The sequence below is a fragment of the Trichoplax adhaerens genome, genomic scaffold (genome assembly GCF_000150275.1).
Source record: "Trichoplax adhaerens TRIADscaffold_17 genomic scaffold, whole genome shotgun sequence".
Classification (NCBI taxonomy): Eukaryota; Metazoa; Placozoa; class Uniplacotomia; order Trichoplacea; family Trichoplacidae; genus Trichoplax; species Trichoplax adhaerens.
Genome location: NW_002060959.1, coordinates 960,380 through 978,171, shown reverse-complemented (window position 1 = coordinate 978,171; position 17,792 = coordinate 960,380). Strand labels below are relative to the sequence as shown.

General features: G+C 32.1%; 2 protein-coding genes across 2 annotated transcripts; one reads left to right on the top strand and one right to left on the bottom strand.

Moving 5' to 3' along the window:
* Nucleotides 1–899: 899 nt before the first annotated feature.
* On the bottom strand, nt 900–5,153 carry TRIADDRAFT_31352 (uncharacterized protein; the record flags this gene model as incomplete). Its single annotated transcript, XM_002116679.1, has 15 exons — nt 900–1,022; nt 1,145–1,255; nt 1,369–1,435; nt 1,785–1,932; nt 2,036–2,132; nt 2,206–2,313; nt 3,255–3,290; nt 3,411–3,450; nt 3,545–3,654; nt 3,752–3,819; nt 4,042–4,096; nt 4,260–4,394; nt 4,512–4,649; nt 4,911–4,999; nt 5,087–5,153. Coding segments are annotated over 15 exons (1,392 nt in total), but the record flags the coding sequence as incomplete, so codon positions are not given.
* An 809-nt stretch (nt 5,154–5,962) lies between these two features.
* On the top strand, nt 5,963–17,489 carry TRIADDRAFT_60769 (uncharacterized protein; the record flags this gene model as incomplete). The annotated part of the gene is made up of 39 exons (XM_002116749.1): nt 5,963–5,991; nt 7,023–7,276; nt 7,392–7,488; nt 7,703–7,765; nt 7,868–8,083; nt 8,448–8,614; nt 8,727–8,836; nt 8,954–9,085; nt 9,169–9,285; nt 9,460–9,540; nt 9,636–9,784; nt 9,882–9,985; nt 10,116–10,223; nt 10,334–10,527; nt 10,596–10,736; nt 10,938–11,065; nt 11,175–11,418; nt 11,535–11,612; nt 11,852–11,977; nt 12,098–12,202; nt 12,316–12,432; nt 12,548–12,595; nt 12,667–12,852; nt 13,627–13,833; nt 13,948–14,118; nt 14,305–14,430; nt 14,617–14,736; nt 14,886–14,993; nt 15,114–15,200; nt 15,328–15,413; nt 15,485–15,722; nt 15,814–15,926; nt 16,142–16,208; nt 16,308–16,400; nt 16,514–16,587; nt 16,668–16,758; nt 16,836–16,916; nt 17,075–17,228; nt 17,320–17,489. The coding sequence occupies 39 exons, from the start codon at nt 5,963–5,965 to the stop codon at nt 17,487–17,489; spliced, it is 4,980 nt and encodes a 1,659-aa protein (XP_002116785.1).
* Nucleotides 17,490–17,792: the final 303 nt, after the last annotated feature.

Genomic DNA, 17,792 nt, shown 5'->3' with positions numbered 1-17,792 from the left:
GTGGATCTTCTTCATCGTAATCATCCTGTTTTTTTTCCTTTCGATCCTTAATACATTCAGTACGAAATATTAAATTCAAGAACCTTATATCTATATAACACGTTGAAGTAAAATCGTTTCCTAACCCTTGATCTATGGTCGCCATACAACAATCTGAATTCAGCATCGCGGAAATCTGTTTCTTTTACTTCGTCATCGCTAAAGTTTTGTGCATGCTAAAATATTGATTAAATGTTTATGGTAACTAATCAGAACTGACTACGAGAAAATAAGTGTTGAGATCAACTATTAGTACATACTTCACCATCCATTCGAAGCATCTTCCTTTTACCCAATTTATCACGTGCATATTTCCGCTTTAAGTCTCGCAGCTGTTTCTTTCTCTCTCGTTTCTTGTCAATGCTTTGCTTTCTGAACGGATCGTTTTTATCATTTACCTCTTTCTCAGAGATCAAATGATGATCCTATCATGGAGACGATTATTATTTTAGTTTTAAAATAGTACCTTAGATATTGCAAGTTATATAACGCTTATCTAAAATAGCTGACTTGTAATAGATCTAAAAATTGCAATCGCAACTTGGACATTTCATAAAATCGTTGTTCTTCTATCCCGCGCTGTCTACACCATTTTTTAGATGGAATTTCCCTCTCAGCTTTAACCTAAGAGCCGCAGTACCAATATTCGTTGTGGTTAATAAGTATATGATTGGGATTTATATAGCAGCCTTCGTCATCCTTACCTGTAGCCATGCATTGTAAGCATTCAATAAAGTAAATGGATCACCTTCCGTAGATAAAATTTCCTCACGAGCGTTCTGTTTTAATATATGTAATCAATTCTTGCAAATAAGATCTAGAAATCTAGTAAGCTTAGAATCTATAATTAACTTCGTTATCTATCTTAGTGTAATTCTAAAGCCAGTGAAACTTACAGCAATTTCACTGCCTTGGTCAACAGTTTTATAAAATGGAGACTGAACTGCAAGTGCAGCGGCCATTGTTACGATGGAAGGGATAATCTAAATTTTATGACGTGAATTAATTATTAGAAGCCAATACTGAAAGTATGTAACGATATTAACATTGCAAATGTTATAAGGGGCATGCATTGTTAAGAGTATTATAGTTCATAAAGTTAGACCTTGAATAACGTCCCCATAATTAATGTCTTGCCAATAACGACTTCTACCGGAAGATTAGCTAACATTTTCCCAATTACTGTCAATTTCATATTCTCCTTTTCTATTACATCCTAAATTAAAATAATAATAACCAGTAATGACAAACTTATTAGCATAATTCAATCTATTAATTTACGGATTTATATTCCAGAAGTTACAATTTCAAGTGCAAATGGTACCGCACCTGATCTTGCAATGATATAACCGAATGATCGAGTGCAGCTTTGGATGGTGGTTCAATGAATGGGAAACTACACAGTCCGAGATAAATTAAAATGAACGAATTAACAGTGGCATCGTTGCCAGTTAAGAAATCAGTCGGCACGTACATCTTGAGTATGTACGAGTGTATATGAAGAAAATAATATAATTAGCCAAAATTACTTCTGTAACAATGTTATAGTATACATGTAGCCATTACGACAATTGCCAATCAAAGTATGAATAATTTATTAATCATCAATTTATCCGCACATATGGGCTCAATGTGAATACGTGAAAGCGTTAGAAAAGCAGTATAGTTGACGTACAATGATCATACTGTTTTTAATCTCTCTTATAAAAGTGAATACTATTATCACTAATCTTTAAATTACTTACTCCGTGGGATTCTTGATTTCTAAAAGAAGCATTTGTAATATTAAACTATCAAGGGAAATGCGTCGAATTTCCGGTGTAGAATACTGTTCGAAAGCCTCATATTCCGAGTCCGAATACAGACGGAAACATACTCCTGGTCCGGTTCGACCTACAAGATATATTAATACTTTCTTTAATACTACGTTAAGATAAACTTTAAAGCTAATAATAGTGTTTCAAGAATGACATTATAAGAAAGAAAATGGATTTACCGGCACGTCCTTTTCGTTGCTCTGCACTCGCTTTACTAATCCAAAATTCTTGTAGTCGGTGCATCTTAGCTCCCGAATCATAGCTCATTTCTTTTACCTAAGTCGCCAAAATATTAAGTCAATATTAGCTATAATGTCATACTTATCGACCAGTCTCATAATAGAATTACCTTTCCAGAATCGATTATAAATCTAACTCCATCAATAGTAACTGAAGTTTCAGCGATATTAGTAGATATAATACATTTTCGAACACCTTCTGGTACAATATCAAATACCTAAATGGTTGCGACAAATGAGATCTTTGAAACTCAAAGAAACTAATTTCTTTACACATTAATCTAAGAACAAAATATTTATACCTTTTCTTGCTGTTCGACAGAAAGCGAGCTATGTAATGATAAAACAATCCATTTTTTGGTTTTCAAAGCATAATTTCGAGCGTCTTCGAATAAGGCTGTTATATCTGATAGGCCACTTAAAAATACGAGCATATCACCACGTTCGTTGTCAGGGTACTGAAAAAGGCAAAAACACGATAGTCAGGTAATTTGTCAACGTCTAATTGCCAAAGGTTTAATTGATATGGTATGGTATTCCATAACTGCACAAAATACCTTTTCGTCAATAATTTGCATAATTTTCAAGTAAGGAGATGTATCAAATCGATCAGCTGTACCTCCAAATTCGCGGGACTCCCGAATCTATGATGGTTACAAGAAATAGCAATGTAGCTGTTAGTTTCATTATGAGAACTTAATGGAACAATTCAGAGACATAACCAGCTACTATTTAATTTATGGCAATTTTTAAAATAGTTTAATTTACAAAACTTAAATTCCAAGACCAATTTTAACTATGGCCTGGTATGACTATTAGCAATATCTAATATCACAGAGTTTTCAGTGATAATGTATTTTAACTACGAGCATGACGTAATTTCAATTCGAATTTTCATCTTAGACTACGTTTCCGAATATGCGTATGTTATAATTTATAGTACAATAGATATAACGAACATCTCTGGTAATAAGATAGCAAGCATTACTAAAAGTCTAATCAATGTACTGTCCAATACACTTTTCATACTAGAAGACATATCACTACTAAGTATAAAAAATACGATTTTAGGTCATTTAGTCCACTATAAAGTGCCTGAAAAATTTCAAATATTAGGTAGTCATGATAGTAGAAATTTAATTACCGTGAGTTGAGAGACATATTCCAATTGGATTGGATACAATCTACCGGGAATCTAGTGAAGATACAAATTTTCTTAAACGTATCAAACAATCCTTATTCGAATTAAAACCTAATTTAGTATAAAATTATTGTAGCATGCGTAATAATTTCATAATAAAAGTGCTGAAATTACCTTGATTACTGGAGCACCTTCAAAGTAATTTGCAAATAAGCTAAGATAGTAAAAAGATAATATTAAAGGAATTCTTAAGATCTCAGCTTTGTTTTAACTCTCATATTGTTTTACTGAAGATAAGTTTCATTTACTTAATATTAATAGTAGCGGACATTAATATCAATTTCAAGTCACGTCGAATTGGTAGCAGATCCTTTAAAATGCCTAAAAGAAAGTCTCCTTGAACATGTCTCTCATGAACCTAGGATATAATTTAAAAATAGAATTTAAATTATCTGTCCATTAAGATTGGACCTTCATCGTCCTTCAAATATAAATTAATAGTTCAAACTTCAAACCTCATCAACAACGATAACGTTATACAATGACAGAGTTGGGTCGGATACTAACTGTCGTAGTAAAAGACCTAACAATAAAAATATTTGATATGGTACATTAATCGAGCAAGTTTGGATACATTAAAGTGTACAGTAACTATATCACATCAAAGTCGATACATTCTAATATAGTAATAAGATTTAAGGAATGCTAGAGAACCAGCTCTAATTCGAGCGGAAATTTTACAATTAAAATTATGCCCAATTTTGTTACTGATACACAGTACATTATTGTTGACTGAAAACTTTACCTTCCGTCAAAAATAGCACCTTGGTAGCTCGTGTTTTGCTCTCTTCAAATCGAATCTATATGAATAGGTTTCAGTAGCAATGTTAAAAATGTCCTTTATTTTATTAAAATCCAATGTGCGAATTAGTATGTAATAAACGCCATATTTTTTAGCGAATTTAAAGGCAACTAGTAGCCTCTACAGTGGATAAATCCATATTGTGTTAATTCTATACCAACCTGATATGCAATTCTTGAACCATACTGATTGAGCATCTCATATCCGACACGTTTTGCTAATGACATGCATGCAATTCTACGTGGTTGGGTACATGCAATATGGCTGAATCCCGAGTTTAACAGGTATTGAGGTACCTAGAGAGTAATACAGTATTTACCATTTCTTTGCAGTGATCATGATATCAATAAACATTTGCATCTAACCCTAATGTTACAGTATCATATTAATTTGCATGACTACATTTAGATTACCTGCGTTGATTTGCCACATCCCGTATCACCAGCAATGATCACTACTTGATTTTGCTGAACCGCAGTAATAATTTTTGATCGGTACTGACTTATTGGCAAGTTGCTCTGATCGTTCTTAATTTTACGTATCTTAGCAAACTAGAATCATGTTAAGAGTGATAGAGACTATTTTAGCATACTTTAATGCAATTGTTAGTTTTTCTTTTACAGCTAGATCATCAACCTAATGTGTAGCTTGTTATTTGAATTTACTGAAATATCATCATAATTATCAAGAATATATGAATGAATAAGAATCGATATCTGTTCACTAAGATTCACGTTATTAATATTGACATTATTATAGGCCATTTCAATGAGATATTATATCTCTTTGATTTTCATTCCATGCATTTTAACCTTTTGCTTTTGATTAAAGTCCTCGTAGAGATGAACTAATTGTTTAAACTCTTTAAGCTTTTCCTGATTCAAACCTCTGGGCAAATGATCTATACCATGAAAACGATTACATAGTCTTTATTATCTGTATAGATTCTCTTAGGAATCGTACGTTATCTCCGTTGATATGGCATTACCGTAGTTTTGATGAAATAATATACTGAAGTTGCATCGGTATCTTTTATCGTATTTTAAAGGTAGGTCAAGTTTTGAATATCCTTCAGCTCCATCTACAGATCATCATCAAAACCACAATATTACAGACAGCTCGAAACTGCAAATTGCATGCGAGAACGAATTCAAAATGCCATATCGTACACCATCATTCGTATTAATTTCAGCTATATTGGTAATTTGTCACCTGATGGAATGGATGGCGATTTATTCTTCTGATAACGATAATACCGTTCGCAGAATAACCAAAAGTCTTTATGATGTTTAGTCTCCCTAACAGCAGAAAAATTATTTCCTACACTACTCTTCGATAATATCGTTGATGACATTGCATACTAAGTATCTACACACAATATAATCTATGGTAAAGATAATTGATCCACATCTTACCGTTGCAGATAGCTTCTCCCGGAAAAGAAGATATCGTCTAGTTCATCACGATATAAGGTGAAATCAGTGATCGACATCTTCGACCTCGGCAATCAGAACATCGCAGCCATTTTGATGACTAGAGCTGTGTTTACAAATGATATGCTGCAAGTAATATCCGATTGTCCAAATGTCTGTGCTTCTGGTCCGTATTCTGTATAGTCTGTGCTGTCCACAGGTTGGAATTGAAATCATAAGCTGGCCGATCTGGTCTAGACTGTATTATCGTATATTATGTTTGAGTACTGGATACACCGTACAAGAGCATAGTCTGCGCATGACCCTTGTTACCCTAGCAACCCTTCAAACAGTAATTGCATTCGGTCAGTTGATAGAACGTTGACTAAGTTCTTAAATCTGTTGACTCTTCTACATATAATAAGTAATATTAAATTGACAAACCAGCCAAAATGGAGAATTTATCATTATTACCAATGAGGTAGGTAAAATGACAACATAGATACAGATATGATTATTTCTCAGGTATTTTTCGTTGCTGCAGTCTTGCGTGATTTCGCAAGGTATACAAGGATACCATTATATACCATTTTAATCAGATGAAGACACAGCAATGAACGATCATTAGTTAAAGAGTTAATATAAAAATCGTATTATAGTTCAATGATTTATTGGTATAACAGATAGAATATTCAACCACAGAGTTGATCAATGAGAGATTAAAATGTTCTCTGTTTCATTGACTACTTTTAATATTTGTTATGCGCTTTACATTGTTTATTTGAAATGGTCGCATTTTATGAGTTAGGCATATTGTGATTATGATCGATATAATATCTAGCTAAATAGACAGATATGGAACTTACTTTGCAGTGGAATGATTTGATAGAGCAATGATCTAAACTATAGCTGTCGATCAGATTGAACGACCACAACCGAAATTTTAATGTACCAGATACTGTTCTGTCTTCATAGCTAACTAAGATCGTTAGAGTGTTTATTGATCTGTAATAATACGATTGTACTACTTATTTTATGACTATCAATAAGGTTAATGTAAAGTTCACGCTTACATACTAGTTACACAATTACATATAATTTTCATCGAAAAGGGTATAAATAATCCATGGCTGATCTTGATAGTCTCTAATATTATGTCGATCATAAAGAAACGGCTATAAAGCAAACTAGAGCATTATTTTATATTACATCGTGTATGCTAACTCTGAAGCATTGATCTAATTTAAATCAAGTTTAAACAATTATAAAATTATTACTTGCTGTCTTAATTTCGTATAATTTATTGCTAAAATAAGCTACAACACACAATCTAACTCTATAGGTCGATGCATTTAAATTAATGAGAAGTTTTATCTGGTATATTTATAAAATTACATCGAGTAGGGGCAGCATTAAGTGTTAATGAAAAAAATGTTAATAAATATAGCTACTTTCTGTCAGGAAACAGCTCTAACGTTTAGTATTTATCTATTTTAAATCTTACTTTACTAGCTGGATGCAAGGCTATAATGGTGGCCCTATTCACTTTATCGATGAAGTCACTATTTGCTTTCTGGCTGGAAGAAATATAAAGTTTATAAATACAGAAACCAAGGACCAAAATTATCATTACCTTAACGTTAAAAGTGTTGGTCTATTTACCGTCTCTAAAGAATATCAAGTTTTTGCGTACTCGGAGATTGGCTTAAATCCAAGCATTCATATTATTTCATTTCCAAATTTTGAAGAGAAATGTGTAATTTCAGGTAGTTCATTGAATCTATTTGAACGTTAGACTGACTCTATCACATTATTTGTACTAGTTTACGGTGGTATGGTATATCGATAAATATTAATTGATTGAATCTCTTTAATAACTAGGTATAGCAAAGTTGGAAATATCAGCATTTACTTTTTCAACGTATGGAACATACATTTCTTTCATTACTGGTGTACCTGACTTTCTGATATCCGTTTGGTAAATAAAATCTTAATAATAATATTTAGCTTTTCCTATTCCGCTATGAATGAAAATATATTATATCAAGAATCTACTTATGAGGTATTTGTGAATATTAAATGAATAGGGACTGGAGTAACAATAAATTGCTGTGTTCTACTAATGGACCTACGGTAGAGACGTCATGCATTACTTTTGATCCACTTAATTGGCATAATATGTGCACCTACAGTCATCACCAAATCACCATGTGGAATATTGAACAAGCAAATGACAAATATTTATTGAGTGGACAGTAAGTCAATGGAGTGGTTCGATAATATATATAATCCATGATCATTTTCGATAGTTTATGTATTATTTATATGTAACATATACGTCTATGAAATCTTTTCAGCAATATTACTCTACCGTCTGTCGATGAAGTTGGAATCGTCTCAGCAGACAGTAATCGATATCTCCAAACGCGCCAATCGACACGATTATCCAGTGCTGTTACAACTATTTCTAAATCAGTACGTGATATTTTAGCTGGAACTGCGGCTAAAGCGAGACGAGAACAGAAAAGCAAGCACTTAGTTGTCCCTGTATCACATTGTTGGTCGGCCAACAGGTATTGTATAACCAATGAAATACTGACTCTTACCTGTCCAAAATAACTCGAAGGCTATGATAACATGGATAAAACCGTCTAAATTTAAAATACGAAATACTAGCTAAAATATAACTCAAACTTTACTATAAATATAGAATTAATTAAAAATTCGATAGCTCTATCATCCATATATAAAGGTGTTTATCCGTTTTCTGATGAGGTTTGGCTAATATATGTGGCTAAGAACGCTAATTACCCGTTAATTAATCTTAAAGAGATGATTTCCATGCAAATCATGATAATATCTCGCCTACATAATAATACTTATCTTAGCATTGTCACGATGTTTCTAATCTATTGTAAAATTTTATTCCTGTTTCAGCAATATTTATATTGGCTGTAGAGGTGGACAACTTGTCATTATTGATGCTACTTATAATAGCACTCTGAATATTTTAATTAATCCGCGGCATAAGCATACCATTCCATCTGTTCCGACTACACCTTTGAGCAAGCCTAGTAGTGCCGCTGCTAGTCGTATTGAGCAAGGTAATACGGGTATATTAAACAAAGATAATTTTGGCTATGGCTAGATTTGTAGCAGAATATGATATAGATGCATGCCTATAATTATAATTTAAACTGTTGCTTTATTGGACAGATATCGATTTAAAACTTGGGCAGACACCTTCACCAACATTTGATTTAATTGGACCTGGAGCCTTTAGTTGCCTTTCACTCCATAAAGATGGACTATACGCTGGTGGAACTGTAAGAATCATATCTATTATCCGCTTAATTACTAATGTCATTAGTCCTTTAAATTTTTTATCCAAATTTTCAGATGATTGCAGCATGATTGACTTTGCTAACGTTATGATTATTTAGGATGGAGCAATCCGTACACTTGATGTAACATTAGATGAACCAAGAATATTGGATCAAATTGAAATTGGCCGTGAAATTACATCCTTGACCTGGTCATCTGACTTTGAAATTCTTGGTGTCGGGAGTCGTCAGGTTTGCAATTCATTTTTTTTATAAATGAATTGACTTAAGTCTATTTTCTATCTTGCATACTTATCACCTACATGTCATTATAGGGCACGATTCATTTTATAAGAAACTGGAATATACCAAATGCAAATCTATTGCTGGATCATCATTATGGTAAATTTGTTGGCCTTGAATGTATCTATCCAGAAAATGACTATTGCGTGGTAGGTTATTAAATTATGATTTGAAGCATTATTAAAGCCTTTCATAAACTTAGCTAACGATTACTACGTAAATATGCTATCAATAGAAATATTTCGTTCTTGGCCTAATAAAACTATTGTATCCTCATTTCTGTTTACCATACTCTCAATTTGATTCTAACAATACTATTGTAGACCATTAGAGCAAACGGAACTTTGCAGCTATGGGCAATTCAGGAGCCTTCGCTTGATGCTACCTGCTTTATAGGATGCCAAGTAATGAATTGCTAACATAAGATATAAGAAATTAATATCATATTTCATATTAGGATAACATAACTGCTAAATTTTTTTTGTTGCTGTATACTCAGGCTAGTTGTTTGGTTTCATGCCCATCATCGAAAACGGTCACTATTGGAACAGAGAATGGCTATATCTTCATAGTTGATATTAATGAAATAAGATCGCCTAGAATTATCTATCGTAATCGTCTATTTCATTCCTGTATCACTAAATTAGCGTAAGAATTCTACATAACTGATAAATCATATAATTTCGATCGATCGGATTGCTTCATTAAACTGTCATACTAAATATTAAATCTGATTCCGATCTAGTCATGATGTACAAGGGCGATACCTCCTGGCTGGGTCTAATGATGGCAATTTATTCATCTGCAGTGCTCATGCTACATCGAAATTTCAAGTCTACGGCTATTTAGGTATTTCAATATGATTGACTAGCACCTTTTTACCGTAGTAACCCGGTCATCAATCGTTGTAATATTTAGTAAATATAAAATTCGATTGTCACTTAAATTAATGCTGATTATTTTCTTCTTTCTATTACAGCTATATCTGGCAATATTACTGAAATTACTACCTATACCGATGAAAATGATACAATTCAAGTAGCTGTTTTGCATAATGACAGCATGTTGACATATTTCAATCTTTCAGGTAAATTTATGGTTCTAAGCATTGATATCAATATTAGCCGTGTTATATCCTAGTGTTCTCTAAAGATCTGATGTGTTTGATAATAAATTTGGAAATTTTTTACTGATTAGGTTTAGATCATAATCAAGATGTCTTTGCGACTAAAAGTGGTCAAATTAAAGATACTGCAGTTAATCGAGTAGATTTCAAATTGACAAGTGCAATGAAAGGATTGCAGTTTACCGCTGCTAATACGCTTGTAGCATTTGATGGTAACTCCAAAGAATTAAAAGAAATTGATGTACAACGAGGAGATGGTCAAAAAGTAAGTTATTATCCTGTATTCTGCGTCTGGATATCTTCATGAAGTAATTTTAACTTATAATTATTTAGGTCAGATCTAGCTGGAAAATCAATCGAACATTTTCGTGTCATCAATTGCCTGGTGGTGGTGTTTTCATTTCTCGAAACGGCGATTTATTAATAACCTGGTCTCAGGATGGATGTGTTGCAGTTTGGTCATTGCCTTCCATGGTAAGTGGAGAATTTAAACGATCGATTATTCTAGATTTATAGATAATGTAGACTGACTCGAAATTTAGTTAGAAAGAGAGGAGTGATTGAAAAGACTACTTTTAAAATTAACATACCCTTAGATTAGTTGGCACAACGTAGGTTGTATTAAATTTGTAAAATCAAGCTAAATTCATCTTAATTTCTATCTGGGCTTCTAAGGAAAAAGTTGGTTGCTATTATTGCCATGATTACCACCGTGGTGGAGTAGCTGCTGCTATTATTACGGATGATTGCCAACATATCATTACGATTGGCGATTCCGATAGTTTATGTTCATGGTTATTAAAGTAAGGAGACGTTGATTGGTGTAATAATTTTATGCTAATATTTGTCACTGATCTAAACTTACAAAAATATTTATACATTAAATGATAATTATGATCTTATTCTATACAGCTATGGGAATTCCAAGAAAGGCGTAGGGACTGTAGAATCGCTGGAGTTAGAACGTCTGCAGCAAAATCAAATTATTTTAAAAATGGAAGAGTGGTGGGGTCCAGTTAGTGCAAGTGAGAGTGATTCGCCAGATTATCGAAGTCGTAGTGAAATGGGTCGGCAAAGTAGTGCAGATACGATTTATTGTACACCAACTCCAGTACCAACATCAGATCATAGTTGGCTGGAAAGATTAATTATGGAGGTAAAAATATTTATAATCTTAATTTCATTCTGCAAGTAATCTCCATAGTTATTAGCAAAAGATTCTATTATAGCCCAATTGAAGATGGAATATACTTTTGATGGATTCTGTTTTAGACTCAACGATCGGATGATAAAAAATATAGTGACGAAAAACGAGCAATTCGTGTTGCAATACGAGATTTGAAAAGAAAGGTAAGAAGTCTTCGCCTGATAGAGGTTTACTTATCATATTCTTCGTTACGACTCTTTGACAGTAGTCTGCGTTCATCATATTGTACAGTATGGTACTGCGTGTATAAAACATATAGAATTAGTTCTTGATACCGTTTTTCTAGCAAGTAACATCTAAAAATGTTGCCATTCTTTATATATCAGAATAGATATTTGAAAGTTTAAGAATTGAAATAAGTAATTTATGCTGCATATGATAGGTGAAAGAGCTAATCATTAATAATGAAAACATGCCCGAGATTGATCGATTACAAAATTATGAATTTACATTGGATGTTGAGGAAAGGCAAAGACTTATTGAAGAGTCGGATAAAGAAGTTGAAATGGTAATGAAGCATGATAGCGTCCAAGACTTGTTCTTGCATCAACTAAGACCGCCATCAGTTTTCTGTTTATACGCTATAAATTATAACTGCTAATTTCGCAAATTACGGATAATTCCGTAGGTAAGACAAGATATTAGATTAAAGAATGTAGCCAAAAAGTATCACCAGCAATTAATTAAAAGCGAGTGCTGGGATCAAATGGAAATACATGGGAAAGCAATACATGTTAGTATTATAACTTAATATAGCAAATTTCTATAAAAGATATGAAATTTAGATTTACTGAAATTGAAAATGAACTTATAAAGGGATAATAATATCATGATACATAATAATAGGCATTTAAATCCAATGTGGTGGTAAGCAATTATCCAATGAGGAAAAGAACGGAAACTGAATTAGCCGAAATTGCTTTTGTTAATTTACAACGTAAAATAGAAATTGCTGAAGCATCGGTAATTTACACTTTTTTTGAAGGCAAATTATTACAGTCTTGTAGCTCGATTTCATTACTTCCAGCAGTTGCATTGCTGTAATATTCTGGTACAATTTCATTTATTTTTCTTGCAGCTGCAAAAAGAAATTATTGGCTATTCAAGTAATAGCTTAACTGCAGAGGTAAGCACAATATAGCTATTTGTGAATTTTACTGGATATCTTAATTGAAATCATATGGAATCATAATATAGGCGGCTGAAAAAGCAGATGAGGAAGAAGTTAATGAAAACAATAAGGATGATTTACAGCATGAAGGTGATTCCGTTGCATTGCATGGCAGTCGGGCAATTGCTTATGGTGGAGGAAATCCACTTTTATATTCTCAATTTCAATTGCATATGGTGCAAGAAAAACGCGATCAAATAACTTTGATAAAGGTGGGTCAGATGCCGCATTAAAGCGAATAATCAGTGCAGTATTCATCGCAGTGATGGTTTAGTGGCATATATGTCATTTATCTGTAAAATTTGTGATGTAGTTATGACACGAAGGCAAGTAACACTACTTTCTTTTCTGCAAGATTACATCCTTATTATAATAATTCTAATAAATAGTTAATGATTAGTAAAAGTCATAATTATGATTTCTTAGATGTTTACACTTATTAAGATCAAATAGCACATTAATATCTAATAAATTAGGATTAAAGACATTTCACCGTAAATATCTATTCGGTAGCTTTGCCTGATACTATTTCTCAAGGGATAACCAGTCACAATTTCTTCGATTTGAATGGTGTTGCGTAGAATATTACAAAAAAAAATGAAGCAGTATAATACAGAATTAGCAATCATCTTTATTTTGTAGTCGAATCTTATCGTAATAGTTTTATGATGATTTTACAATATAGTGATACATAAATTTCAGTTTCTTGTATAAGCTATTTTAAAATTCATTGCATAGTTTTGCTATGGACTTTATGAATTATAAGATGCCACCGATCGTTTTGAAGTTTTACGATGATCTTATATTATAGTACAAGTTAATGCTGATATCATTACATAATTATACTATTGAATACTACTACGCAGGATACCATCTATTTTATTAAAATTTTATGATAATTTTACAATCTTATGTAAGTTTCAGTGCCTTGTACAAGCTAATGCTGAAATCATTGCATAATTTTACAATTGGATTCGACTATGCAGGATAGCATCTATTATATTAAAGCCAAATTTAATGAAGACTTCGAAGAAGTAATGAAATCGAAAGCAAGTGAAATCAAAAAGATACAGGAGAAGAACGTGCGAATGAGTAAAATAGTATCAGATTTAAAATTGAACGAAGAAATCTTTCAACCAGAAATGCATATTGATGAAAAACCTGAGGAGTTACTAAAAGTTTACGATCACGAGGTGAATTTCAGTAGCTGTATAAATCTTAGATATGTAATTTTTTAAAATTTTATTTATCCTGAAAAATACTAATGCGGTAAAGTCTTATCTATATTTATTCTGTTGGTTGCTTAGATTAAAGGCGAAAAGTATTTACCGCCAGAAGAAGTAGAAATAAGAGATCGAATCAAACGCGAAGAAGAAGCAAGAAAAGCTACTGAGGAAGGGCAAAATCCTAGAGATCGAGCTTTGCAACAGATGATGGGTGGAAGATTGGAAGCTAACCCAGAGGAGGACCTTTTCAAGGTTATTATATAAATCGTAATAACGATTGAATATTTTATAAAATTTATTTCAGGACTTAATTTCAATTTGATTTTTGATCAGTCAAAGTTACAATGAACTACAATACTAATTATTTTAGCTGTCATTGCGAAGTGCATTGATAATATTAATTTGATAGTTCTAAATCGATTTTTACATTTTGATTAGGAATTTGTTCGACCAGATTTCTTGAAAAAACCACCAGAACAAATGACTGATGAGGAGGCTCGAATGGCCAAAGAGATTGAAAAAAAAGAGAAATCTATTGTAGAAGAAAGAGAGAAATATAAAAAGGTTAGCACTTAAATTTAATTAAGCTAACCACTCAGCCTATGGATAAATTCTTCTAAAACTCCTTGTCTAGCTTTAGTTAGGGTATCTCTTTCGGTTACCAAATCAATGCTTTTCTTTTTCTATTGTATGAACATATAATTGTAATGACTTAATCACAAAGGTATACACGTTAACTATTTAAATTAGGCTTTGGAAACTGAATTAAAGAAATTACAAACTAATGTGACTTCCATTTGTGAAGCATTCGATGATCGAATTGCTCAACTATTTGAAAAGAAAGTAAATACGGATATGGTCATATGTCAGGTATAGCTAAAGATTTTCTGAATTTTATAAAGAAAATTTTTTCGAGAAGTTAATGCATTGCATTTCGTAATTTGTTGATTTATACTGTAGTTCTTAGTACAATTAATAAAATCTTTTCCTCTGAATATTTTAAAAAATGAAATTTATAGGAAGAATTGAAATGTTTGCGGTTATATTCGTCGCTATTAGAGGAAGATTCTATGGAAAGGAAAGAGTCTGAATTAAGTAAATTGCTGGAATACAAGAAACAACTGAAGGTAAATCATAATCCAAAGAACACTGCTCATATAAATATGATATGGTTGGTGTTTATCATCGCTTTTCATTATTTTTTTGATGAATATATATAATGTTTTCCATACGAATTTATTCTTTAGAATCAAACTCATGCCATGCTGACTGATGTTAAACACGAAGTTGATTTATTCCATGAAGAATATGATAAATATGTTAACGATGACAAGGTATATAGAAAAGAATTGTGGCGTCTCAAAGGGCTACTTAATTTTAATTTATATATTTCAATATTGAGAATTAGCTGCTTTAACTACTCTTCTATTAGTAATCATATAATCTTACCATATTATTTAGAACATGGATAAAGGATTTCGTAAAGAATTTGCTGATACTGAACCCTACTTGGATACATTGCATAAATTATTCCGTCGTCGACCTAGGTAAGTTAATATATTTAGAAATATTGTAATCTTAAAGATGATATTCTAATTTATATGCATTTTTAAATCAGGGGGCAAAAGAATTTAGTCAGGGTGTGCAATGATCCTCCAGTTGTTATGTCGCCTAGTACAAAAAATCCATATGCTCATCCACCAGGCTCACAGGGTGGAGGATTTGCATATTCTTCGGGCTTTTATAAAGCATTGGATGATTATGATGACATAACTCATATGCCACAAGGGTTAGATGTTCTGATATGGGAGCGTTTAACCGAATATCGTAGGAATAAAATTGAGATAGAGCAAGAGGTAATCTACTATAACTGAAGACTCTGATAAGTGTGCTAAAAACTATTGGTTAGCTGTCTGATGCTAATGCATATATTGATGGCGGCAATAGGTTAAGAGTAAAGCTTTGACGTTAGCCGAAATGGAAGAATTTTTGAAGAAGCGTGTTAAAGAAGATGATGACTTGAGAGAAGAGATTGAAAGTATCCTTAGAAGCCTAAAGAGGTACCGTATACTGCATAGGTCACTAATTGAAACATCGTAATCTGTAGAAATATCCTGATAGATTTACCGTATTACAGGGACTTTATTGCTATCATGAAATATAAACATGAACTATTTCATTTAAACTTTTATGTGATGTCAGGAATTAAAAAGTCGTTTGTATGGTTATATATTGCAATACATTGAAAGTAAATCATTTTCTAAAATTTTCACAGAATTAAAGATGAGAAAGTAAAGTTCATGATCAATATTTCAATTCAGTTCTTATTAAAGCAAGGCCAGGTAGCTCATTTTGACTTACTTTATTACTTAGTAGTGATACCATTTTTTTTATAAACAGATTATTTATTAAATATCTTTGAATATCTTCACATGATTTAGGTTGAAGTTTATAGCGATGATTTTGTCCCTGATTATTCTGATAGTATCTTGATTCATCGATCTGTAATTGAAGATTTAAATGCAACTATTCGTGTAAGCTTAAATTTACAGAAAAGTTTTTTATTATATTAATGTAACTTCTTAGCTCTTTGCATACTTATAAATTAAAGTCTTATATAACAATTTCGAATTTTACGTTAAAATAGCTCTTAGGTGAGGCTAAGGTTAGCATTATGAATGACTGTAAGAACTTTAGAAAGAATATCCATTCGTTGGAGTGGTACGTTTGCAATCAATGTTACTGGTATTAATGGCTAGTTGATAAACATTAGCTGAATGCACTTTCATTTAAAATTTTAGGGAACATAAACAGATGAAAATGCAAATTGAAGATTTGCATACTAAAACCAAGGATATTCAACTTTTGCGTGTTACAAAGGAGTTGCAACAAGTAATAAATATAAAATGACTTTTAATAAAATAGAATTGTTAACTAAAGGCATTAAATATTCCACTATATCTATTTAGTATCTTGGTGACGAGGATTATCAGCAAATTCATCAGCATGAGATCCAGATGCTGGAAAATACTATAGCAAAATATCATCATGTAAGTTGTGAATTGGAAATTTTACTAGGGTAATAGGGATAACACTATCTATCTTAGGTTAAATGACCTCCACATATATTGCGAGTTGCGTTGGTGTAACATTTAAAGCATGATTGAAGGGTTTAACTATCTGAATTTTTTTTAAATGCCACGAATAGGCTCATGAGCAAACAATAAAAGAGCGTAAACGAATGTTTACTCGCTTACAAAAATTAGTCAAAGCCAAGCGTTCCGAAAATGATTCGGTCACTAATCAACTAGACGAATTATCGCTTTCCTTGACAGAGAAGAAATCAATCTTCGATGTTAATGGTAAGTAAATTATTCTTTATTACGAATTAGCAATTTTAGGAAATAAACAGTATAATGTTGACAATAAAATTTTATATTTGATTAAAATTAGCTGGAGGTGATATTGAAATCACACGTGAGAAACGCAGGAAAGAAATCACAACTAGGCGCAAATTAGTCGATGTTGCTAAAATTCAAGCTCAAGAAGTTGCTGTCTTAAGGGCTGAAGTGGAGAGGCTGCGCATGAAAACTTTCCCAGCATTGGTTCAAATAGATCATTAATGGATATCGGGAAATATTCCTACATTATACTGTATATGACTTCTCCGCTTGAAAAGGCGAAATTTACTGTTGTTAATTAGTTACACAGATCCAATATCCTGTTACTCTTCCAGGCGCATTAAATCTTGTATTATAATTAAGAATTATTCATATGTATAGTATAAAAATTCAGTAATACGCAATCTACTTCTATATTAAGGCTAATAGTTAACTGGATCAATATCTGTTGACTAGTAGTTATAAGTATTGCTGACATTTTACATTATTTTGGGCTTTGGTGCGCTGATTTAATGTCATTTTCCA